The 27,883-nt window shown below is 40.2% G+C and overlaps 1 protein-coding gene across 1 annotated transcript in view; it reads left to right on the top strand.

Annotated features, from left to right (window-relative positions):
• The window catches only part of ABCA3 (ATP binding cassette subfamily A member 3), a gene marked incomplete in the record, with an annotated part of 1,818,321 nt that overhangs the window by 633,217 nt on the left and 1,157,221 nt on the right, over positions 1-27,883 (top strand). Inside the window, 1 exon segment of the mRNA XM_044089258.1 lies at positions 12,550-12,679. Coding sequence (XP_043945193.1) covers positions 12,550-12,679 — 130 coding nt within the window.

Below are 27,883 nucleotides of genomic sequence, written 5' to 3'. Positions count from 1 at the left end.
CCTTTGGGCTTCAAACCGGGGCTTAGATCCATATACAGCTCCTTTAGAATCCATTTTATCCTTCCTAACAATTTTTCATGAAGGAGCGGCAGCCGCTACAGTTAGAGTTCAGTTAGCTACCATTTCCAATTTCCATTTTGATTTCATGAGAAATCCAATCATGCAACACTCCCTCTGTAAAACCTTCTTAAAAGGAGTTGTTCTTCTTAGGCCCTCAATAAAACAACCTTTAGAACCCTGGGACTTAATTTAGTCCTGTCATCTTTGATGTCTGCACCCTTTGAACCATCCTCGTCGTCAGACTTAAAATTGTTATCATGGAAAACCCTGTTCTTGGTAGCTATAACATCGGCTAGGAGAGTCTCGGAACTTCAAGCCCTAACTATTTGATCTCCTTACATTATCTTTCACAAGGATAGAGTCTCTCTTAGGACAAACCCTTCCTTTCTCCCTAAGGTATGCTCAGAACACAAACTGAATACTACCATTGAGCTACCTATGTTTTTTCCAAACCACTCTAATAAATCAGAGTGTAGACTTCACCAGCTAGATGTCCACAGGATACTCAGATTCTATATACACAGGACCAAAGAATTCAGGAAATCTGATCAACTTTGTTTCCTTTTCTGACAAAAGAAAAGGCTTACCTGTTTCAAAAATTACTCTTTCAAAATGGCTTTCGGATTGCATATCCTTTGCTTAAAAAACAAGCTGGTTGACAATTGCCGTTAAAAGCTAAAGGTCACTCTACTAGGACTGGAGCTACTTCATGTGCCTTTAGATCTAGGCTCCCAGTTGATACTATTTGTGCAGCAGCTACTTGGACAAGAGAACATACGTTTGTCACTCATTACAAATTGGATTTGGCCTCCCAGGACAGGTCATCCTTTGGGTCCACTGTGCTGAAGAGTCTCTTTGCTTGAGCCACCCGGGATAAAGGTGCTAGGGACACTGTCCCATCCAGCAAGAATTACGGCGAGATAGGACTACATAACATAAAGAAGTTATGTACTTACCATAGCGTTCCATGTTTGTAGTCCATCTTGCCTATATTCTTGCATCCTTCACTCCAACCCCCTTCCCGTTTCTGGGGGATCTAGTGGACCTTTTTTGGGGGCTGCCTGACTTTGCTCTTTATTGTCCACCTGGAATGGATTATGTTTCTAATCCCTTCCTGTATTTTACAGTTTCTTTCTTATTATTATTACCAGATAGGTATTTATTACTTTCTTGCAAACTAGATCTTGGCAATTGCCGTGAGGCACCATGGGATAGGGGCAAGCCTTGAGCCAGTAAACAGCTCTCGAGCTTTAGTATAGGCCGAGTCGGAGACTAATTTCGGATCCGAGCCCATCCAGCAAAAATATAGGTGAGATGGACTACAAACATGGAACGTTATGGTAAGTACATAACTTCTTTTTATACAGAATATTATATTCATAAAGTAGTAGACGTATTCTAAGAACTAAGCGAACATGGGAATGGAGAAAGGAGATTCTGCTGATAGGGATGACTACAATTAGGGATACAGATAGTAGGCAAGAGGGGGTGAAATTTATTGGAGAAAACTGGCAAAGGGACCAAGGTATTTGGAGCAAATAATTAGAGGGGGGAAAGGTAATAGAATGGAAAGACTTCAAGGACTTATTTGGACTGCAGGTTAGAGATTGCCTTCCCTATCAAGGATTGACATCATAGTATAGGCAAAGAGAAGGACCAGCAGTGGTACAGATTCTAGTAGAATCTAGAACAGAAGTAGCCTTTCCAAAAGGAATACTTATAATGCAATATTTTATATGCTCTACTAACTGTAAGAGTCAATCAGAAGGGGTTAGAAAAGATTGGGAAGAAAGACTGGATGAGCAATTCACAAAGAAACAATGTGGGGATATATGTATATATCCCAAATATGAAGAAAGTCTAGAAGATTTCAGATCTTTGCTTGGAAGTATTTCATAGGTATTTTTATACCCCAAGTAGACTTTAAAATTCCCTGCAGAGAGCTCTGTCGGAGATGCTGGGTGAGCAAATTGGTGTAACTAAGGAAATAATTTTTTGAGCTGTTGTACAGAATCAAAATTACCTAGACATCGTAAGGCCTTGCTGAGTCTAGTTATGATGGCTGCCAAAAAAGCAATTACTAGAACATGGAAATCGGTGTCTAAACCAACTTTACTAGAAGTAGCAAAGATAGTAACAGAGATAAAAAAGGGTAGGAGCAAATTATGTAGGAAAAATGGGAATTGTGGGATCAATACCTGCAGAGGAGGAATGAGGTTTAAAAGAAGTCAGGATTTCAATGAACTATGTAATGGGTGAATGACAATGACTGGATGTATTGTAAGTGATGTATAATGTTTGCAGTTACAGTTCTGTTGGCATGGTTTTTAATGTATAATGTTTGCAACTGAGATTGTCAGTATGGTTTATTTTCATTTATTTAAATGTAAGATTGCCTATGTCACACATGATAATTTAATAATAAAGATGTTTCTTGTTTAAAAACAAACAGCAATTGGGGGGGGGGGGATCTGTATTGCTTCCAAGTATGGAACAAAGTCCAGAAAGTTTAGGATTTTTGGAGGTATGTGCATATGTGTTATACCTCAAGCAGACTTTAAAGGAATTTTTCCTCCAGTTGAGATCAAATGCTGGAAGTGTGTTGGGAAACAGAGAGGTAACTGGGAACGTGTGTTTTTGGGAGTATGAGTTAGCAGATTTAAAAATTTCCCTCTGGACTGCTCTGGCAAAAATGTTGGGGGGAGCAAGTAGTTGTAACTAAAGAAATAATTCTGAGCTGGGACAAAGGATCAGAATTGTCCAGACATAGTAAGGCCGTATAAAGTTTAATGGTATTGGCTTGCAAAAATCAATTACTGGAAAATCTAAATCTAAATCAACTGTAATTGAAGTACTGAATATTGTAAAAGAACTAGACATGGGACATTTAGAAAAAGAAAGGAGCAAATTACATATAAGTAAATGGAATTTGTGAGAAGAATACATGCAGAGTAATGCTTAGGAAGAGTTGGAATGATTTTTAATGGAAGGTGGAATTCAGCAATTTATGTAAAAGTAGGAGTGAAAAACATTTTTATAAAGTATGTATGTAATGTATAACATATGTAAATAAAAAAAAAGTTAATATGGTTTGTTTTATGTTAATATATGTGTGCCTATGTCTTAAGTGATAATTTAATAAAGTTACTTAAAATGTTGTCTAGGAATACTTGTTAATTATTAAGTTGGTAATGATTAGCTGTGTGGCTAAGATTGAAAAGTTGGCTGTAGAGAAGTACTTTTCAGAATATAGAAAACCTTCCAAAATGCAGTGTTATTCCACATTGCTGATATTACCAGTTGGTCTGTCATAGAAAGTTCAAATGGAGAAGAGAAGACTGTGCCTTTATTGGTTAAACCATGTTTTTTTTGTTGACCATTCCTACTGCTCGAGTTACCTGAAAGTCTTGACCTTTATGATAGTCCTTGTGAGAATATTATTACTACTTCCCAAACATAGCGCTCAACTGTCCAGACTTTTGCCTGGTGTTTTTGGTCTATTCCTTATAAAATTTGTGGTTTTCAGGCAAGTCCTTGAGAATTGAACTCACTAAATGACAGATAATTGAGGTATGGATTTTAAACCCCTCAGAAAATGCATGTTAATGCAAAACCTGTTTTTCTATTGGCTTTCTAAGGTTATAAAAACAATATTTATAAATTGTCCCTATTTTTTGGCTTTTGGCCCCCTCCCCCCATTATTTTTTGCATTGTCCAAATTTCTTGCACCGAGAGATTTAGACACATGTTCCTAGATTATTACTTGAGAGTTTTGAGTTAAACACTCTGTATCTCCTGCTATTTTTATTTACTGTGGAGCCTTACAGTAGTCAGCTTTTGCACCATTCTTTGAGGAAGATCTAGTCATTATGCATGTATCTTCCCTTTCTCTTTGTTAGCAAGATTCTTGGATGTGAGTTTGTTAGTAAATGGTACTGGTTTAGTAAGATTACACTGACTGTTATTTTCTTCCAAAATAAAACAGTACTACATGGCACAGTGAAAATGTGTTCTCCCTATCATACCTTTCAGCTGTACAGATTTCCATGGAATATCCAGGTTTTTGCCTCATATTTTTGGTCCGTTTTTCATAAAATTGTGTTTTTCTGGCAAATCATTAAAGACTGAAGTTAGAAAATAATGACAGACATTTTAGTTTGACTCCATAGCCTTCAGAATATTCATTCTAAAGCAAAACCTGTTAATTTAATTTTCTAAGTTTCTAAGAGCAATATTTAAAATATTTTCAGGTCTTTGTCCCACTTTTATTTATGGCTTTGTCCAGATTTCTTGCTCTAAGTTGAGAGGGTATGCTCCCTGCAGTTCCAAGCTCTACTGTCTTGAGACTGAGTAGGGATACTTTTGAAAATGTTCTGACCTTTTGTCCATCTTCATATCTGGATAGAGCCCTCACTACCTTTTATTTCTGATGTTGACTGGCTTTTTCCAACAGCTGAACAACAGATTAAGGTCTTTTGTACTTTAACGCATCTGCTGTTATCTGAAGCAGGGTTGACCTTTAGCAAATATGTCTTCAGTGACTAGCTTGATGATGATCATCTTATTGTATATTCCTCTGTAAATAATGCCTCCTGTCTACAATTACTGCAACAAAGTCTGCAAACTTGTTTAAGTAGCCTTCAGCAAGTGCTACCACTGCTTAATCCTGTGATGTGCTGGCTTTGTCAGACAGACATGACTGAAGTAGTTTGTAAAACTGTTACACAGTGACTACTGTACCTAGGCTGTAAATTACGCAGTGAATATTGCACCCTGGCCACAAGTTGCTCAGTGTCTACTGCACCCAAATTGCCAAACAAATGCTGACAATGTACTGGCTGTTTTCTCACTGGATGTTAGATCTCTTCAGTATCGCCCCAGAACTAACTTATGATTTTGGGAAAAGACTCTCTGCATGGAACTGTTTCTTCAAACACAGGTTAATTTTTACATTTTCAGGCAAAACCTAGATGCCATCATGAAATAAGGGCTAGATACAAGCTTGTTTGGGGAGTCACTGTGCTTAGTTATTGATGTGTTATGCTGTTGCTGATTTAGTTCTGAATGCTGTTGTTCTCTCACTCCTCTACTGTAGGAAATAACGGACTATATTTGCATTTAATTCTCACTTTTTTATTTTGTATATTAACACTTCACTGCTTTTGACCCAGGTCATGGCTAAAAGGTATCTATTAATGGGCAACGAGCATGTTGCTGTAAACAATATGCTGGCTTTTATAACCATGACTTTCTTCTAACTGAAACACCTTGTTATGCTAGAGAGAGGGCATACCCTGCTGTCAATCGGTTTCTTTTACTGTGACTTAAGGATTCCTGTCAATTTGTATTTAATGTTCAAATTCATATTTAATTTTTTTGTGTATGTGGATGTGTATAGATTGTGTGTGTGAATGTGTGTCAGGATTTGTCAAATACATTTTTACCAACCCTTTTGGGTACTTCAAATATATATATATATGCAAGTTGATACTACTGTAATTTAATCACTGAAATAGTTATTAACTATTGTCTTACCAGCCCCTGCTGAGCATTACTGCTTCTGGTGTCCTTCCTCCGTTTCCAGGTTCTCAAATCTGTTTTTTTTCCAGGACTTGATCCAATATTTGGAGCTAGAAAGGAGACTGTGGCATCCTAGTTCAGTAGTGATCTTTGTGTTTCACTGTTGCAGTCATTACATTTGGGTTATCCTGCTGGCAGGTTGCCCTCAGTCGGCCTGAATTCCAAAGTCTTGGGTCCTGCGTCGGTTGCTGTCACCTATTCCCTGACGTCAGGTCATCAGGGGTATAAAAGATGCAGCTGACGCCATTTTATCCAATCTTTCTTGCCGCGCGGTGCCCGAAGCAGAAGCAGTTCGCAAGTGCCGGTCGGCCGACTCCTGAGATTTTCGTGTTAGAGTTTCAGATCCGAAGTCTTCATAACATATGCTGCCATAACAAATATTTTTGTTCTTAAGCTCTACATCCTATTCCCAACCACATGCATATGATGTGCAGTGACTGGATGTTTGGTGATGTCTGCAACATTTTTTTAGGGTGCGTTTACATCCCTTTCCATGTTCACTGAAGTTTTTGCAGCACCCTCTCGCAGCATAGATGTCACTTATTTTCAGTCCCCCCCAGTCAACTTCTTGGAAGCAGGGACCACTGATCAAACCTGGTTCTCCAAGGCTTCAGTCATGACTGCATCCTTGCATACCACAGAGCTAACTTAAAATGTTTAGTAGGACACATGAAGTTAGGGTGGGGGAATCCACTGCCACAAAGAGGTCTGTTTCTAATGTTGTCTCCCAGAGCTCGGTACTGGAATTGCTCCTGTTTTGAATATACTTCTCTGAAGTCAAGGCAAATGTAGGACCACATTTGCTAACAAATTTGCAAGCTGGGTGCAATCATTGACCCCCCCCCCCAAAGATGTAGATAATCCTTCAAGAGGGTCTGACACAGACAAATAGGTGGTGCCACAACCATGGTCTAAAACTCAGAGCAAAAAAATGCATAATCATACTCTTTGGGAAGATGACCATCCTTGCAAATTACAATATTAACAACACTCTGCTAAGGTAAGACTCCATGATGAGGGACTGGGGAACTCTGGTTGACCGTAGCCTGAACTTTGATCACCATGTGTCCATAGTAGTGAGAAAATCTTGTGTGACACAACTTATAAATAAGGCCATGGCATCCAGATCTAAGGCAGTCATAGTCCCACTGTACTCAGCCCTTATTATATCAATAATTGAGTATGTTGCACTATTCAAGTACCTGACCAAGCATTTGCAACAGCTAGAGTGGCCACAGAGGTTCCTCACTAACTTAATACAGGGTGTAAATAATATGTCCTATGTGGGCCACCTCAAAGCCCTGTACCCCGTACTTGGCCTCCTACAGACTACTTGAGGGGTTATCTATGCTTAACCTATGAGGCATTCTCTGATTCAGCCCTGATGGATCTGCTACGCATTCACAAAACAAATGGCACTAGAATTACCCAATCTAAGGATCTAAACCTTGTCTGTGACATGATCAGAACATGTTGGAGGGACAGGTATGAGTTTCTGAGATTACTCCTTCTCTGGAACAGACTCCCCATTCGTATGAAACAGAACTCTTCACTAAGCCTTTTCAAACACAGTTTTGACCAATGGATGGGAAATCACAAATTCACGCTTGGCTTGTTGCCTGTGGCCCTTGTAGACAAGGGGCAGTTTGTTAGATGACCAATGACACAGGAATATGCCACAGCCATTCTAGGCCATGGGCACTGATTGGTGAAATTGGGACATGACTGACTAGGCTTAAGAAAGCTCAAGGGGGCGTAAGCCTAGTAACCTCCTATGATCATAATTTGTAATGACCAGAAAAGATCAATTTATTTTAAAGAATATTTTGATTCCTGAAGGTATTTGCACTGTCTGAATTGTTTTCAAATGTTAGTACTTTATGCACTTATCAGTCTTAATAGCTCTGTTTGGATGGAAGTAATGTAAGGGATTATCCCCTTGGATTTTTTAGGCCCTGTTTTGGGTATAACAAATTGGTGATGGATAAATGGTGTAAGGTTTTCAAGTCTTTGCATGTGCTTGATATAAAACCATGAACAAGTAACCTGATGCATGTACCATTAAAAGCATTGTGTGTCATGTAGAAGGTAGGGAAAGTGTGACATGGAGCATCATGTAGGTGGGTAGGGAAAGTGTGACACGGAGCATCATGTAGGAGGTAAGGGAAGTGCGACATGGAGCATCATGTAGGAGGGTAGGGAAAGTGCGACATGGAGCATCATGGAGGAGGTAAGGGAAGTGCGACATGGAGCATCATGTAGGAGGGTAGGGAAAGTGCGACATGCAGGTAAGGAGAAAAGTCAAGGCTGGCAACTTGCAGTTAATTATGTAGGTGAATAGCTGTCTTGAGTTAGTGTAGAGGCCTGTTGGATAGCAACTAAATGGCCTCAGTGGCCTAAGGAGATTAAGACCCATGAATGGACGGACAAATGTACACAAATGATGTTCAAGGTAGGTGCTTGAGCTGGTGACTGAATTAATAGGAAGACAAGAAGATGCTTCATGTATTGAGTGGGTAGAAGCTGGACAGCAGAATTGACTGAGGTGTATTTGCTGGGAGTGATCTTCTGAAACTGCATTATGTGATGTATTAGGTGTTGTGCACACAGTATTGTAGTGCAATTACCCTGCTTCTAATGAAATAGTTTATATTAAATAAATATTTAGTTTGGTTGCATCCAGACATGTAGTGCCTTCAAGAACTGTAAAGCACATTGGATATTAAAAAGAAGTGTTGTACAAAAGAAACACTACTTTCATTCACCATCTTGTATGATAGCTTCATAGGTTCATAGGTTGATACTAGGCTATCTGCCCTAGGGCATTTACAAGCCTAGCCAGAGTGTGTTTGGCTTTCGCCACCCTTCTTAGATTAGTTGACTGTGCCTCTGTATAGTAGGTCACAGAAGATGGCCCATTTAAGGTTAGTTTACCGTGCCTCTGTCTAGCAATGACACAGAAGAGATCCCTGGGGTAAATTTACGATCTCCCATCCAAACGTCAAGATTCTTCTTGAAGAGGGTCATTGAGGGGCTCTGTCTGACATGGATTGGGATTTTGTTCCTGAGTGAGGGGAGCCTCTGGGATATGAATCTGTCCCTCCAGCATGTTCTATTTATTTCTGTGCTGAGGTTTAAGTCACTGGAGTGTGTAGTTCTCATGGATTTGGATTTCTTGAGGTGGAGCATGTCCATTAATTGTGGGTTGGACATAGCTTTATACGTCAGGCACAGATCGCCTCTGAGTAGGCGGTAAGCAACTGAGTAGAGCTGGAGTTTCTTTAGCCTAACTGCGTAGGGCATCTGTTTGAGTCCCTTGATCCTCTTGGTGAGGTACTTTTGGGGTCTTTCTAGTTGTAGCAGGTGTCAGGTAAGGTACATCCCAAATGGGGCATTGTATTCAGTTATGGGCCTGATGAGTAGAGGGGCACAATGACCTCTCTTGATCTAGATGTGAACCCCTTCGTGATAAGGTGGGCTATATAGAATGTCTTTCTAACCACTTTGGCAATGTGATTTTCAAAGGAGAGATTGCAATCTGCTTGGGTCCCCAAATCCCTAATTACTTCCGTACTTAATGGGTTACCACCCATGTGGTAATTTGTGGGCACTTTGTTTTTCCCAAAGGGGATGACTATGCACTTTTTGGCATTTAGCTTTAGGCCATGGTTCTGGCACCAGTTATCCATCTCTGTGAGACCTTTTTGGAGGATGCTTGTGTCAGCCGGCGAGTCGATTATGGCCCCCAGTTTGCAGTCATCTGCAAACTTTGTCAGCCATAGTCCTCCTGTGTTAGCCTGTACCTCAGAGAAATATATACCGAACAAGAGAGGTCCCAGGACTGAGCCTTGTGGGACGTCACTTGTAACTGGTTTAGAGTCTGACATGGCACCTGCAATTCTGACCATGTGGGTTCTATCCCTAAGCCAGTTTGCAACCCATCTTGTGACATAGGGGTTGATATTTAAGCTGTTGAGCTTATTTATGATGCCCGAGTGGGGTATTGTGTCGAAGGCTTTTGCAAGGTCAAGGTAGGCTGTGTGGACTACCTTCCCTTCGTCTATGGCCTTGACGACTGTTTCAAAGAAATTGACTAGGTTCAAGAGGCAAGATCTGCCCTTAACAAAGCCGAATTGGGTAGGATCCAGTGTTTGGAGGTTCCCAATGTCTTTGTTTATGAGTTCCACGAAGATACGCTCCATAGCTTTGCAGATCAGGCTAGTTAGGCTTATAGGGCTTATAGATAGTTTCCGGGGTCCGTTGTGGCACCACCTTTATGGAGTGGGACTACTGTTGCAGTACGCCATTCTTTGGGTACATATCCTGTTGTAAGGCTGAGACTGAACAGTGATTTTAAGTGAGGTTCAGTTCTTCTTGGAGCTCGTGTAAAACGCAGCCCGGGACACCGTCCGGTCCCATTGATGCTGTTTTTTTTGCTTTGGCGAGGGCAGCTCTCACCTGTGCATCTGTGATGTCATGGAGGCTACACTCTGTTGGGATAGTCATTTGCTCATTTGGGGGGGAGGGGGGGAGAAGTTTGCACTGAACCTGTCTGCCAGGATGTTGGCAATGTCTGTGGGTTCAGTGTATTTTTTGTCATTTTGCACTAACTCAGAGCATATCTGGGAGTTTCCACCCAGGTTTCTGACATAACTAAAGAAAGCCTTGTGATTATCTTTGGCTTCTTGTGCAATTTTTCTTTCGAAGCTAGCCTTAGATGATTTTATGAGGGATCGTAGTTTCTTGCTAGTACTGATCAGAGTTGCTTTCCCTTTCAGGGATTTTGCGCTCTCATGTAGTAGCTTCCTCCTTCTGTTGTACAGCTTATTTATGGCTGGGGTCCACCAGGCAGGTCTCCTGCCTTTGGAGGAGTGTGTCTTGGTTTTATTTGGGATATTACGATCCATGCATTCCTGTAGGTATCCATAGAATGCGTTTGTAAAGGATTCTGTGATTTGGGCCATATTTTCCACTGGCCCTGTGGCTTTGAAGGATTCCACCTCGGTTTTGAGAAGTGGGAAGTTTGCTTTTGAGAAGTTTTTGACCGTGGTTTCCTTTGCTGGGGGTGGGGATGGGATATGGATGTCCATAGTGATTAATTTATGGTCAGATCTTACCAATGAGGGGTATACCTCTGGTATGGAACATAGAGTCCCCATGTTGGTGATGATCAGGTCCAATATGTTTTCCCCTCTTGTGGGAGTGGTGACCAGTTGTTTCATAGCATTTGAGTTTATAAATTCTAGGAACCATTGGGCTAGGGTGTTGGGGCTTGAGTAGTGCTCCCAGTCTATGTTTGGGTAGTTAGTCACCCAATATAATGGTGTTTGGAGAGACCTTCATATTCTCCAGTGTCTTCAGGAAAGCCGAGTGGGGTTCCTGAGTTTGGGAGGGTGGTCTGTAGCATGCTACAAACTGGAAGGCAGTTTTGCCCACTGTTAGTTGCACATGGATGGTCTCAGATGCTTCATGCAGTGCCACTAGCCCGGAGGTATGGGTATCTTTGATGAATATGGATAACTCCCCCTCCACTTGTGGTTCGGTCTGAGTTTTGGGGCCGAAAAGCATGGTATGAGGTTTAGCCTGGTAGTGCTGGGGTGCTCTCGGGAGCCTTGAACCAGGTTTCTGTTACTGCACAGCTATCGATATTCTCCATACTGAGGAGAGCCTCGAGTGCGTGCATCTTGAGGTTTAGACTTCTGGCATTGAGCAGCATTACCCTTAGTTTCTTTTTCCTTGTGTTGTCTAAGGAGGTGGGTTTGTCTTTTCAGCCTTGCCTAAAAAAGGCACTATGGGGGTGGCAAGAGCCTTGGCCAGTATTCAAAAACCCAGGGGTGACAGGTGCAAGCCATCCCTAGCGAAGCAACGTGGCTTGTCAAGCATGTCATCCCAGGCTGACAGACACTGGATCCCCTTCGAGTGACACCAATACTTTAGCCAATTGTTGAAATTGATCATTTTATCTTTATACTGTAGTATCATTCTTGGTGAGGGTAAGATGCTACTCAAGGTCAGAGTCATACCGGACTGGTCCACATGATCAGAGAGCTCCTCTGTCTCTCTTCATGTAATCCAGGGAGGTACGTCTCAGGTCATTCACACCAGCATGGACAATGACGGAGTCATATTTGTACTTGCTTTGGAGTGACCTGAGTGCTTGTGTTATGTGGTGGATCCTGGCACCCGACAGGCAGCTTACAGTGACCTTCTCCTTGTTCAGCCTGGTGAGAGGGACGTCAGTGTGTCTGACAATAGAGTCACCTATTACAAGTGTATTAGGTGTGTTGTTTAGCCTTAAGGGCTGTGACTGTGTGGCACACTGACTTTGTGAACTATGTGATACGTGGGTATTGTTGTGGGGTAGCAGTTGCTTGGATGTCTGCTTTGGAGGTCTCTGTTGCTTGGGCAGATTTTTATTTAGAGCCTCCGAGTATGTTTTTGTGTGTTTGTGTTTGCTTTGCTGTTGCGATATGTCTATGTGAGACTGGATTTGTGGTGTGTGTGATTACCGTCTCCTCCAGACTGACTGTGCTAACCATTTCATTTTCATGACACCATGCTAACCATTTCGGGTAATAAATAGCAAGTTTACTCCTTAAAATATAGTTTCTCTAGATGCTGCAAGCATTTGTCAGCCTCTGTTTATTGCACCTATGCATGAACATTATTGTACTTTCTAAAATGAGTAGGTACACTGCATGAGGACATTAATGAATGGAGGGTGAATGAATTAACAGTTTGGCAGTGCACATGAAGCTAGTCAGCAAGCTTGCTGGGTTCACAGAGGCAGCATATTAATTGGTGTAAACAGTGGAATTAATGGAAAACAACTGAGTGATGACTTAACAAATGGATTAATGAGCTCTTCTAGTGGTGGTCATTAAATTGTTTTGTTTTTGTGTCCCTTAGGCTTTTAAAGTGGGCAGCCAGAGGAAAGAAGCAGTGAAGAACCTAACCCTTAATATGTACGAGGGACAGATTACAGTACTGTTGGGCCACAATGGAGCTGGAAAAACGACCACACTGTCTATACTAACAGGTATGATTCGCCTGCCTTGAGTAGGGGTGGTGCACCACGGGGGAGGGGGCCAACTACTTCCATTACTCTGCAAAATTGCTTCTACCTGACTGAAGCCAGGAAGGGAGAATGGGAGAGGGAGAGACCAAACCGAATAATTAAGTCTCAGAGTACAAGAGACAGTGATGTCTCCCAGTATTTAATCCATATACTTTTCCCCTAAAGAAAAGTCCATGTGCAGAATGGTGCCTGACCTGACCCTTAATGGAAGTTAGGGGTTAGACTGTTGCACAGTTCTGAAATATTTCTAAGAAATGGGTTGATATATTCCAAAAATGTCTGTTGTGAAGTATAAACTTTGTGCAGCTGTTAGATTGTACATAGTTTAAGTATTAGAATGATTACAGAAGTCAGTAACACTAATACCATATTGTGTACAGATGATACTACACCACAGTCAGTAAAGATCACTCATTTGTGAAGAATTATGAAGAACGTACTGATTTTTGAGTTCAATATTGATGCCACAAATACTGAGCATCCCCTTTAAAATAAATTCTGCAGCTTCGGAGAAGTTCAGACTCAGAACTGATAGGAGCCATGAGAATCAACAGCAGACTTTTCTGCAATTTATTTATTTATTTTATTTAACATTTGTTGACCGGGAAGGTCTGACTAGAAAAGAGCCTATTTACAGTGGAGGCCCAGAATTTAGTCAGTCTTATTTTAGCATTCTGGACAGTGGGCCATATTAGAGAACTGGTAAGTAGTATTCTGATTCTGTATAGTGTGGCTATACTGAAGGAAAAGTTGCAGTAGAGAGAGGGTTTAGGAATGTCATCAGTATGATCATCACCTCTCGGTGCTGCAGCCACCCATAGAGATCAAGCCCTTGTACTTGTCATGAGCTAAGTTATTGCAGTGCAGCTTAACAGTTATGGAAAAGCAAGATCCCTTGCAGCTTTAGTTATAGTCACCAGTGAAACTTCTTGTTCATCTGAACTTGGTCCTGCCTGTTCCTTTAGATATTGTATATAGAAGTAAAGTATTGGGCTTGTGTACAGATTGGATTTGTAGTGAAGCAAAGTGGGTTACTTTATTTTCCCAGACTGAAGAGTTGCAATATAGCCAACTTTACAGAAGCAGTCCAATTTAGTAAAATAAGTACAATGTCATTACCTGGTTACTGATTATGTTCATCATTCCCATTGCTGCAGTAGCCTATTGGTTTATCTTGCTGAAGACCTAGCAAACAGCCAGTTTCCAAAAGCTAAGCCATGCTGATTGCTGATTTACCAGCATTGTACAAGGAAAATCATCAGTCAAAGTGAAAAGTCTTTAGTATTTTTCTTTGCACCTCATGATGAAGCAGCTTCAAGGTTCAACAAGAGTAGAAGCCAGTACTTCAGCACGTTTCTCTGGCAGATAAGTGCCCGTTGGGGAGCACTTCCTCACAGAAAATGTATTTATGATTTATTTTATTTATTTAAAAAGTTCCCTTTGTGAAACCCTTCCACATAGAAAATGTATTTATTTGTATAATATTTAGTGTGTGTATGTATGCATATCTATATAAATATATATGCTTATTTTAAAGAAGCATGTTTTTACTTTTATTACTGTCAGCAGTCCTGGCTCTTTAAGAAACCTGGTATTAGTGAACTGCTATCTGTTTCTTGTCTGGGACTGCTATATTTAGACTCTACTAGGTTGGGGCTTTTTTGATGAAGAAATGTACTGATTATACAAAATTTTCACTCGAGTTGAATGAAGCAGTGTTTTACTTGGGCAGAGTGAGAGAATGTTTAGTACTTATATTAACACTGTCCCAATTTACCTGACATTTCCTTTCAGACTAGTTTTTACTTCTGAGGATCGTGGCAGGATTTTACATTATGACTCATCCACTTATGGAGTATATACATCTTTTGTTCACACTGTGACAACTTACCTGCCATTTTTCATGTCTGACTGACTAATTTTTAAACTTAAGGGGCTCTGACACAAGTTTAGTGTACAGCTTCACCATCTTTGATGGCATATTGGAAAAGGATGAACTCTAGAGGCTTTCTAGAGATAGCTATGTCATCCTCTGTAGTTGCCTGCACAAGGAATTGCATACCTAGATTCTTTGTTTATATCCAGGACTACCTTTGCTAAGACCATTCTTCAAGGGCTACCGGATCTATATCCTTCCTCCTCCCAGATTGGATAGGCAATGGTATTCTAACCATAGGCTACTGCAGCAGTGTGAATGAACATAATTACAACTGTGTAAGTTACACTCCCCATAGCAGTATCAGTCCTTGTCTTACCTCTGAACCATATTGAATTACTCTGAATTTACTGGTTTTGAGGGCAAAATAATGGGGTGCTATGAATTTCCGAGTGGCCCCTTCAATTCCCAATTTCGCTTAACCATGAATAAATACTTAGTTTAAGTAACAATACCACTGTGCTAAAGGTACAATATAGTCAACATAAATCATGTTCAAGCTTCTACGACAGTTCAGGACTTGTGTTTAAAGCTTGACTTGACTCAATTCCTCTTACCAAAGTGTGAAAAGCCAATAGCAAAGCAAAGCAGTCTTTACCTCTTCGAGTTGGTTAGAAGAAATCCATGCAAGAGAAAACTTGCTGACAACCTTTGAGTTAATGGAGATATTTGTGAACTTCAAGTCAGCCTTCTAAAGTTGTTAAAATGCCCCTTACATGCTAGCAAGTGGTTTTTGAGGCTGACAGTACTTAAAGGGATACAATGAGAAGCTGATTTACAACATCAATATAAACCAAACAACTTAAGTAACACTTTTCCAATGTATCTGTCCCCCCACCCCCAAAAAAAAAAAGCCATACTTTGGCCTTTATATTGATGTGACAAGAATAGCAACCATGCCCCTCAGCAGTTACTACTTTCGCTGCTAAGTACTCAGAAAATAAAGATAGATTTTGCTCACTTCTTAAGCTTTCAGAACTAGAGTATGAGCAGCAGAAAACAGCAGGGACCATGCAAATGAGATTAATTAAATTTTGCATTGCCCTAAAGAGAAACATGGGTCACTTTGTAATGATTTACTATGCTGAAGAAAAACAAGACACATAACATAAGTAATGCAAATCAGCTTCATGGGACTAACACAGGCAGACTTGGTATCAGAAGCATCATACTGTTTTACTACAGTCCCAAAACGCTGCTTTAAATTCTTTTGGGGCAAGCCAGGTTTTACCTGGAAATAAATATTCAGAGTGCAAGTCAAAATTTTCTATAAAATCTCCATTGATTGCAGATCAACAGAAACTTGTTTCTGTGAACACTGCACGATTTGTGACCTTCCAAGCGCACATTCTTCATCTTACTAAAATGGTTATCAATTCTACTGCAGCCAGAATCATTGCTTAAAATGTTAAGATTGAAAAGCTCCGCTAACGTTCTCAACTGGCCTGAAGTATCCATGGTTGTATTATGTAGGAGAGACAACACAACAATACACAGTAACAAATAACGACCATATTACCTGGGATATTACAAGAGAATAACTTTTATTCAGCACCGTGTGACGTTTCATACTGTTCCTATAGTCCTCCTGTCCTGTTTTGCTTCTACTGCAATTGATTTCCCCCCATTAGACTTTAATATGAATTTCAGAGCGACTGCGGTGGTGCAGTGATTAGCATTGATGCTTCACAGCAAAAGGTTCTCTGGTTCAATCCTCGGCTGGGTTGCCTTCTGTGCAGAGTCTGCATGTCCTCCCTGTGGTCGTGTGGGTTTCCTCCGGGTGCTCCGGTTTCCTCCCACATCCCAAAGACGTGCTGTAGGTGGATTGGATACTCTAAATTGGCCCTAGGCATGAGTGCATGCATGTGTGTGCCTTCCATGGGCACCGAGCTGGCAACTCGACACCGTAAAAACTCCACTGCCAATCATGAACGGACAGGTTATCTGGTGTGGCGACCCCTAACTGGGAAAAAGCCAAAAGAAGATGACTTTAATATGAATTTGACAAAGTGTGTGTGTGTGTTACCATGACCAGCATACACATTTTAAGGACGCTGACTATAATCTCTGTACTTCACAGGTTTTAGCTGCTTCCATTAAATGAATTTCAGCAATCCTAATTGATTTCTGCTATTATAATAGTAACTCTTGCTGAACCAATTATTTTCAAAAGAACACTTGAATCAGACAATTTATGAAATGTTCTTAAGTTAGAACTATTTCAAACAAATGTGCTTGCTTGTGTGCTTGGGGGCAGTTTTTTTTTCCTTCCCGGGAGCTACTAACCTTTTCAAAATAAACTAGGTGTACAGTTTTGTCTCAAATAACTTTGGCAGTATGTGTAGTTTAAGTACTCTGCACAAAGCCACTCACCCTGGAGAGAAAACCATGCAGTGAACCATAGGACATAAACAAATCCTAACAAGAAAGTACTGCAAACCAAGAAAACTTCTCCAGCCAAACAAGCTTGCCCTGTTAAAACCAGAGTGACCGAGTGTAGCGCTAGCTTGGTTGTCCAGAAAAAAAAAAGGCAGCGCCTTATGTGGCAGTGGCTACTTCAGCTCTGCAAAGAAATGTGCACAGTTTGTCCTATTCCATGTCTAAATTAAGAGAAAAAACTAAATCAGGGAAGATTGCTAACAGTAAGTTAATTTATAGTAGAGACAGTATTCTGGAAATTCGATCCTCAGCCTTGCTGTGTAACAGGTCTGATGAGCTGCTGCCTGTGAGGCCTACAGCACTTCTCGAGTTACAGGAACTGGGAATCTTACTGAAACATGGAACAAAATGCCTGGTATGTACAGAACTGACATTTTTGGATCATGTTAAGAGAAGGAAATGAAAGAGGAGTGAGAGAATACGCAAAAGAGGATCTAGGGCTGGAATCACTGCAAGGCTAAAAGGAAATCCCTACAGGCATGCACTGCCATCCATCTTGCTAGCAAATGTTCGATCACTGAAAAGCAACATGGACTATGTAAGGCTGGAATTATCTGCTCAGAACAAGGTGAGGAAATGTTGTATGCTTATTTTTACTGAGACTTGGCTAAATAACATTAATGAAAGTGCAGTCTGTGTGGAGGGGCTATCACTTTTTAGAGCCAACAGTATACATTCTCTCAGGAGTAAGTCAGAGGGGAGAAGTGTCTGCATATACATCAATAACAACTGGTGTACCAGTTGTGAGATAGTATCCTCACACTGCTCAGGTAATCTAGAGTTTTTGTCACTGAAATGCAAACCCTTTTATCTACCGAGGGACTTTAATAGCATCTGCATTACATTTGATTACAGTCATCCCATTGCTAATCCAAATGAGGCAATGACCACATTACACCAGGCTATAAATGAACTGCAAAACCAGAATCCAGAATGTGTTCATATAGTGGCAGGCAAGGGAGCCCGCAGGATTTTTTGCAGGGGGGGATGCAAACCCAGAGCCCCGCCTATGCAGCCCCGGCCCCCTCCGCCCACGCAGCCATTGCATGGTCCCATTACTTAGCTATTTCTCCCCAGTTGCCATAAACACTGGTCAAAATTGTCAGTGTGCATACTGTTTTATGCTTTACTTCTACAATGATTACAGATATCTGGATTTAATTAGGGATCTGTGATAAGTTTTTTTACATACCTCATGTACATTGCAACTAACTCAAGGGAACTTTCAGCTGGCAGCCCTTTTGAATTCTGATCAAGAAGGCTTGGCTATTCAGTTCTCTATACTGGAATAATTTCTCATTCATTGCTAATAATCATTTTATTTACTTGGGTACTAACAGAGTTTTCCTTTTTACCTACCATAAAGGCAAGGTATTAGTTTTACCTCAAAATACTTCCCCTTGTTTTATTTATTTATAAGTGACTTAGAAAAAAATATTGGGGAATAGTGTTCATTAGCTCAGTATTTCTCATGTAGGACACTAAACTGAGTTCCATGAGCTTGTTCAGATTATACAGATTTAAACAGATTAGTTTATATAACACTAGTGTTCTTTGGCTTCCAATAGCTCTCAGTAACACAAGTTGCTGTTTAAATAAAAGCTGGCATTCTGTGCTTTGAATGCACCGACACATTATAGCTGTATTTAACTTAAACTGTGCGCAGTCACTAAATTATGTATATCTTTTAATTAATGCTTAATCCAACATTTCTTCATAATCCCAACATTGACACAGTTGCAAATCATCACTTCATCTTTTTATAGATAATTCCAATAGCCCTAATATATGCACATTATTAATTATTTTTTCAAGATTAGTTTTACTGAGTGGGCAAGGGAAATTCTGGGTGTTTTCTGCTTTTGTGTGGTTGACCCTTAGTTATATGAAACTGGGTCTGCATTATCAGTGATGTGAACAACTTCATTATATGCTTAACTAAAAGCTTTAGACCTTTTTTCTTGACACAGCCATTACAGTATCCTTCCTGTTACTGTGATAAACAAGAGTAGCCATGCATAAGAAGTGTACATATTTATACATGTGATTATACATATGATTATAATATATACAGATTGTATTAATTATAATAAATAATTTAATTATATCCCTTCTATAATACAGCACCACTTGTTAGACTGTTTTAAATTTATAGTTTTGAATGTTTTTCCAGCAAGCAGTGAAACAAAACATATGAACCAATAATGACAAACTGCCCAATTCAGAACATTTCAACCATAAAAGGCCACTTAAACTTCTGTCATTACAGTCCACCAGTGTCAGTCAGTATGCACAATCTCTGCAGAAGTAAAAGTAGTCTGAATAATTCCACATTAGAGAGATCTGAAACTAATGAAGAGCTTGTTGCTAGAAATCAACTTTACATTTCAGTGTTTCATCTACAAATTCAATGCCTGCTGCCCTTGAGTAAATTGCCTACGTTACATTAAAAAAAATGGTATGCTGGTATAATGCAATAGGGAATGGGTGGTAAGCTGAAAAACAAGTTCATAGTTATTAGGCATCTCATCCAAAGGAGGACATAGTCAGGACTGCAGCATTCCACCCCCTTAAAATACACATGTACATGCTGTGGGAGTAGAACCTATAGCCCTCTGCATCAGGATGCAAGTATGCTACCTGCTGTGCTACTAACACTGCTTTAAAATTCTATACTACAGTAGTGATGCCATTTGCTAAACAAAACAGTTGCACATTTTAAGCAGACTTAGCATGAGCAGCAGTAAACTTCTCTTCCCGTGACGCTCACAATTCCTTGAAAATGCACTTGAAAATAAATTCACCTGCTAACTCTTAACTAGGGCATTTCACTCTCTCACACACCTCAACCTCTTAGTGAAAGAAATCTGGACAAAGCCCAACATAAATAGGGACAGATTATAAATTATGCTCTCATGAACTTAGAACATTGCTAGAATAACAGGATTTATGTTAGTATGTATTTTTCTAAAGGATATGACATCTAAAACTCAAATGTCTGTCATTATTTAGCAACTTCAATCCTTTTTAGGAGGAATATGGGGCAAAAATCTGGACATTCTGCAAAAACCTGGACAGCTGAGGGGTATGCTAGCTCCTTCTTATACAGAGATGCTGACACACATGCGCACTTGGCTGTTTTGTCTTCTGCTACTGATTAAGGTTACAAGTACAACTTCAGAAGCTCCACCAGAGGTTTTCTGCAAAAAGAGTTAAAGTGACATGACCTGTCAACATTTCTTACTAGTATCATACTCATTGGAGTCTTGTACCAGTGTAGTACTGCTGCCTCTATCCCCTCTAGTATAATTATTCTATTCCCTGGTGAACTTTCTCCATACATTTACTTCTTTATGATCATATATGACAGTGTTCTACACATGCTTCCTATAATGTTTCTCTATATCCCTCCTTTCATAAATTTACTTGTATATTCCCTTATAGTTCCTTTTCTTTCTTTTCTAACTCAGTAATGTTTAGTTAGGTTAATGCCTGCCTTACAGGCTCAGCATCTGTGACTTTAGGACTCCCTGTATTATGCGGTGGTATGCTTAACTTGCTGAGTGTGCTTTGTGGTTTCGGTTGCTGTTCATAAATGTTTTATTTTCTCAGCAGTCTCCTAGCAAACAAGCTATTTTCAATATAACTTTGGCTTAAAAAAACAATAAAACTGCACAACTTTAAGAGAATTTCAAAGAAGCACCAAAGAGACCCAAGTATTCATGTTTCATGAGGGTCTGCAGCTGGTGTCCACTGCTCTAGTGAATGGTGACATAAAAAAAAAAATGTGTGGGGAACGCGTTTTAATTTATTTTATAAGAGCTACTAGAATCCTTCATAAAAGCTGCAGCATTCAGTAAATAAAAGGCATAAAATGAAAATGTAGCAAATAAAATCTCAAACTAGCAGATTATGATTACAGTAAGGCAACAGAAAGCGAAACAAGAAAATTCAGAATTTCAGATAATGCTAAACATTATAGTTCTTTTAGCAGGACTGACATATACATTGCAAAGCGTATTTAAAAAGAATAACTCATTTGAGATCATCTTACTTTTGTGAAGCCAAGTAACCATAACATAGTGTAATGCAGTGTTATTAAATGCACAACATAAAATAAACCTAAAGTAGTAGACTGCGTAATAAAACATGCTGCATCTAAGGTTTTAATTGATTAATTAGAATTCAGGGTAAACAATTCCCTATCACCAGCGCCAATGAGCATAACCTGAACAAATTGTGTCTAATTCCACAGCTGATTTAGTTATATGCTTTTTTATCACTGCATTTGTTTCTGAAGCCTTGTTTTTAACAATGCGATGATGCATTCCATATCAGTATTTTGATCTAGGGTCTGCAAACTTGCATAGTCTATCCCGATCAGCTGCTTTCACACTCCAAGCTACACCAGGCGTTGATATCTACTAGTGGATTAACTGAAAGCTGCTACAGCAAGGGCGTTAAATGTATTACTCTTTCCTTATAAAAAGTTATTTTGATGGATTAATATGGTTCAATTCTATTTACCATGGATATCAGTTAAAACATTTTTCTAACATTGAATGTGTGGCAGACTCTTTTGATGTAGAACTTTGGGGAACAAAAACTTTTTAAGACCCAACATGAGGAACATTCCTCCCGATGAGGTACACTTGAAAGGTATAGTTCAACGTGAGGTGGTCATATGCATCATGTGCAGAGGTACTATTAGGTATTTACATTGTGCAACGAGGCTGAGTGGCGAAATAGCAAGTTTACATGGAAAGTAAGCACACAATGAGTTAAGTTCAAATTTACATTTAGAAACAGCCATTGGGGCAACATCAGAAATGGAAGTAATGTGGTATTCAGTGGCGGCAGCAGCTTCCCCAGGGATGGGCGCAACATTCTGACCAAACATGAAAGTCTTCCCTGTTCTTTCTCCCAGGACCAGCAAGATTCATAGCATTCATTCTCTTGGGCACAGAGGACTGTGAGTTATCTGGTTCTTGCACATCTGTCTTGTCAGCAGGAGCTGGCAAGTTCATAGTCTTCTATAGTTCATAGTGGCTAACAATCACCAGGGCCTTTATAAGCCTAGCAGTGCAATCCAGCCCAATTGTGTCCCTCTATCATGGACATTGGGCATTTATTAGAAGGGTATGTTCGGAAGTTTGTAGAGGTTGTGGAGAGGGGAAGCTGTGTTACTGTCTGCCTCTATCAGAGATATGGGGACCAGACCCTGGGTAAATTTTGGAATCTGGTATTTTCATTTTCATTCATTCCTCAGCAGATGCATCTTGGATCTGACCCTTGGATCCAACTCCACCACTTTTACTAGATTTGTGGATCCAGCCCTCAAGCTCCTTCGTTTAACCTTAATGCCCCACTCTCCTGGTATACCTCAGATCTCATTTGCCACCACATCATTCGGATGTGACATGTTTGGGTTGTTAGCACAGAGACTGTTGTCACTGGCCATTTCTTAGTTACTTGCTTCCCTTGCAGTTTTCCCAAAGATAGTTCTGCCAGCATTTTTTTTCAGTCTGTTTAAAACATTTTAATGGAGTTTGTGTTTATATCTGTTAACCAGGTCTGGCCTTTTGACCATTTTCAGACAGCTTGGGGTGAAATTGTCAGTGTGCATTATATGTTGTTTAAGTTTGATTGTTACATAGTTTGTGAAGTATTTAAAGTACAGCACATGTAGAAGAATACTGTAGCTATATGTTGTGATATACAAAAGGTGGTGTCACTAATTTTAAGCAGCTTGTTTAGAAGGAATCTGCATGTAATATTTGTTGTTTATATGTATAAGCTGTCTGTACATTGCATTGATGCGAGATGTAAGTAGCTGTGAAACTCGAAAATACTATAAATTTGAATTTTTTAATTGTGTATTTTGTTCTCTTGGGCTTTTATAACGAGAGTCATTTTGTTGAGACAACTTGTTAGGGTGGTCAGGAATTCTGGTGGTGATCTTTGTGTTTCACTGTTGCAGTCATCACACTTGGGTTGCCTGCCTGCAGGTGGCCCTCAGTTGGCCCGAATACCAGAGTCTTGGTATTTCTGCATTGGCTGCTGTCGCTTCAGGACTAATGTCAGGTTGTCAGAGGGTATAAAAACAGGCAGCTGACGCCATTGCATCAGTCTTTCTTGCCGAAGAGCCTGAAGCAGAAGCAGTTCGCATGAGTGACGGTCGGACGCTACCTGAGTTTTCGTTTCCGAATTGAATCATTCTGAAGTCTTCTAAAGCTAAGTACCCTGTTGGGGGTCCTTCTTTCTTGCTCTAACCAATATCAGAAAAAGTTAACAATGGTCTCGCCTGTGGAAAGCAAGTACCACACCGAGATTTCCATTCTTACTGTGTCACCTGTTTAGGCCCAGACCATGATGTACCTCGCTGATGGTTTTGTGCTTTGTTCAACGCCCAAACTATTCGTCGTCGGGCCCTTATTGTCGCTAAATACTTTCTCTCTCGATCTCCGTATTCCGAAATGGGTTCAGTAAGCCATGCGACTATCTATCTTCCAAAAAACGTAAGGAGAAAGACAGAGACACTGCACAGGTCCAAAACTGCCGACGACGCTTCCATTAAGCTAGTCGCCAGTTTGCCAGTGCTCAGTGAGGTGCTTTCACAGCCCATCATGCCCGCTTCGATGGATCCGCAGGCTGTTACCGAGACCTGTTCAGAGTCCGGTATGCCGTAAGACTCTTCTTTGACTACAGAACCTGCGGATGTCTCTACCTTGGATGGGTCCAGAGCCACTGTGCAGGCACCGGCTTCCGAGGAAGTTCTTAGCATTACTGATCACAAACCAACGACTTCTTTCGCGTCTTCAGTTCTGTCTAAAATTGCCAAGTTCCTAAGGCAAAGTGTATGAACCAGGCCTAAAAAAACAACCCAAACACCTGCTTCCTTGTCACAACATCAAATGCTTAAAATGGAAGAAGACCTGATTATGCTGATTAGGAGAAGCCAGCCTTCCCCTGCTAAAAGAAAGAGACCTGTCCCCAGCAGCTTTAACTAACCAAGAGTCCGACTCTGAGGTTTCTGAATATGAAGACATGCCTTTATCTGCTTATGAGACTTCCCATACTCTGGAACAAACTACCTATCAGCACTCTTCAAGAAAAGTCTTGATTGGATGGGAAATAGGAAATTCACCCTGGGGATCACCTCTGGGGATCTGCTCGACAGGGGCACAGGAGTAATTTTCTTGGGTGGCGAAAGCCAGGTTAACTTTATGGCTAGGCTTATATAGGCCCTAGGGCCAATAGCCTAGTACCTACCTATGAACCTATTTCATATCTTGATGGAAGAAAAAAAATCCATGTTTTGTATGTGAAGTTGCTGATGAGGCTGGTAAAAACAGCGAGCAGGATAAGTAATTTGTTTGGGACTGGTGTGAGAAGTTTCATGAAATTTGTGGTACTACACATTCATACTCAAAGGCTTGCTAAACAGAAGATTTCTACCCACGATATAGGAAAAGAGAGTAGCAAACCAGGCAAGCTATCTGGTTATAGAGCATTGCAAAATATTGTTTTGGTGGAAAAATGTTTACCTAGGTGTATATTTCAGCTGTTACAGACTTCATGTTGACGATAGAGGGGAACACAGTATCCCGGTTGCATCTCTGCCTGTTGCTTAAATGGCAGTAGTACTTTGACAGCTGCAAATGTCATCGCCCTAATTGTGTACATCTTACCAGAGGTGCAAAAGAGAGAGAATGTGTGTGTGTCTGTGTCTGCGTATGTCTGTGTGTGTACTTGTGTGTGTGTCTGCGTGTATGCACACGCACGTATGTCATGGATGGAGACTTGTGCCAGTGCCACTATGCTGGAGGTTATACATACATGAATTATAGCTGTCAGAATTGTTAATAATTTGTTATACCAGTAAAATACATGTAATGACTCTTTATCTTATTCATTCTTAACTGTGCTTGAACTAGTACATATTATGCCATCATGCATACTTCAGTCGCTGTTGAATTCAGCAGTTTGTGAAAAAGCCCAACTATATGCACAAGAAAAAATACAGATCAGACTACATGGGGAACCCCTATATTCTGTTGCCATTAACCCTGAACAAACACATTTTTCATACATATGTTAATGCTGACAAAGTTACACCATCAGTGCTGGAAAAAACATTAAATCTTCACTTATCAAGGAAGACAGTATGACAGTTTTTAATAATTATACTGTCATGCCATCTTTCTTTTTTTTAATTAGAAACCACAACTTCATGGATATGTCATTCATAAACTAGTGTCTACGTTCATCTAAATGTAATGGATAGATCAGCACTAACAGTCCAGCACTCTCAGAATTATGATATAATCAATGACACTTCATTTCATTTATACACATGGACAGTATCCCAGTTTTAATTGGCCTATACAGCAATATTGTCTTTCTCAACAGTAACAGCTTCACAGCAGGTCATCTGCATTCTTGGCCGTGAGTTATGCAATGCCAAGCGTTCTCCACTATCACCTTAATTTTAGAATTACTGCTTATTTTACCAGAGTTAAGTGTAAGACTAAGTGCACTGGTGAGATCCCGTCCGTGTTCTACAATGATGTCTTCTTACAAATGAAACCTTTTCAGAAGCTGTGCCATTATTGCTGTCCCATTCTGAGAGCTAAGCGAATGTATTGGGAAGGACCAATGGTCTGCATTAAGTCTTTGAATAATTAATCAAAAACAAAACTATATGTATGCAAATTTTGACAGAAAACTAATAGGTCATGCTTGGTTTTGTTTACATCTTTTAAGAATCGGCATCGCTATTGCATACAGGTTTCCTTCTGATACTGCAAATATTCTTTTTCAGCAGTGAATATTTTATTTCACTAAGTGCTTAAAATATCTCAATTTATTCACTTTGTTTTTTCTTCATTGCATTTCTCTTGCTGAGAAAATCAATGAAGTAAAACCAAATTAAAGAAATAAATAAAATATTCACTGCTAAAAAAGAACACTGGTGATAGTGAATGGGAACCCATAAAACAAACTTTAAACTTAAGACAATGGATCATGCCAATACATTATAAACTTTTTTTTTCACTTTTAGTAGAGTTTCTGTTACACATGTACCAAAGGACAAACTTGGAACTGTTCCTACAGTAATCAGTTCGCATTTTCAGAATTTAGCATTTAATCTGAAGTTAGAGCTACAGGAACCAAGAGGTAAGGACTTCAATCTGATTGGTAATCAAGAGGGAAAGGGAGTTTTTATCTGAAGCAGACACATTTTCTGTCAAATCTGTATGCTACCCCACCTGTCTTTTTAAAACAATAATCTGAGACGCTTTTCTGATTTTCTTTGTATTCTTAAATAGTGGCTTAATTTGCAGGCATTATTAGTTATTTCTCAAAGTGACTACTAAAGCAGTGTTTATAGTTTATACAAAAAATGTTTCCTTGTCACTAACTTTATCAATCAATGATTTAGCACGTTAATAATTCCCCACTCACTTTCCTGTGATGTTCTGTCTCATATAATCATTCCTATTTCTTTCAGTATACCTCAGCTGTAGGTCTTGAAGGCGCCAAAGCGGTACAGTTGAGACTCACTTGTTAGCCTAACAAGTGAGCCTGTCTGTACCATTTTGGCGCCTTCAAGCTCTACAATTTCAGAAAAAAAATTACCTTAGTGATCAACATAGTGTCGATTGCTTAAGCGCGAATTCCTGCAGTTCTCTGAGTGTTAACCTTGACTCAGTTTAGCACTCCAGGAGCCCAGGTTGTCCAACAAATAATCTTTTTTTTTTCTCACAAGCCTTGATTCAATGAAGAAATTCTGTATTGAAGCTTTCACAGTAACTCATCTAACTACAAGGGAGATGCAGATGGAGGAGCAATTTGTGATTGGAGGTTGTGGTCAGGTGATCTGTATGACAATCACATCTCCAGTGCACATTTCACTGACACACAGTGCAGTTACAGTTAAGCTATTGATCATGGTTAAAAATGCACTGACTCTGCATAATCTTTTCCACGATCGACTACTCAAATGTTTCAGTGCAAGTTTCACTTAGTAAGGTAGTTAAAATATAATACAGTGTAGGACAGATACTGGGATTGGCAACTTTAAAAAGGGGGTGGCGTGCACCCCTGTGCCCATGCCTAAATCCGCCACCGTTGCAAAGGGCGTTCTTAAAGAGGAATGCCCTTTTAAAAAAACTTTTTAGTTTTAAATTAAAATAAAATCAGCCGGTTCCAGGGGGGTGCAAGTGCACCCCCTTGCACTTGCCTGCGGGCGCCCTTGGTGACAGGTGACTTTAATCAGGCCAACATGAAAATGGTTCTGCCCCACTATTTCCAGTATGTGGACTTTTCAACAAGTGAAGAGAATACACCGGACAAGGTATATAGCAATGTTAAGCTGGCATTTAAGGCAGTGCCTCACCCACACCTGGGAAACTGACCATGTCTCCATAGTGTTGCTACCGCATATAAACCATTGCTAACTGGAGTGAGACCAACAGTGAAACAAGTAAGAGTATGGCCAGAGGGTGCAGTCTTAGCACTCCAAGACTGTTTTGAGAGCACAGACTGGAGCATATTCAAGGATGTGGCTATTGAGAACTAGAGTATCAACCTAGAGGAGTACACCGAGGCAGTGATGGGCTACATCTCAAAATGTGTGGCTGTGACAGTCACCAAAACCATCATCACACGAGCCAACCAAAAACCCTGGTTAACGAGAGAGGTGTACAAGCTACTGAAAGCAAGGAACCCAGCCTTCAGGTCTGGAGACAGAGAAGCCCTCAGAACAGCCAGAGCGAATCTGAAGA

This window comes from Protopterus annectens, chromosome 12.part0 (assembly GCF_019279795.1).
Source record: "Protopterus annectens isolate FY-2018-M chromosome 12.part0, PAN1.0, whole genome shotgun sequence".
NCBI lineage: Eukaryota > Metazoa > Chordata > Ceratodontiformes > Protopteridae > Protopterus > Protopterus annectens.
Note: the sequence above shows the minus strand (reverse complement) of the source record. Positions and strands in the feature narration are given on the sequence as shown.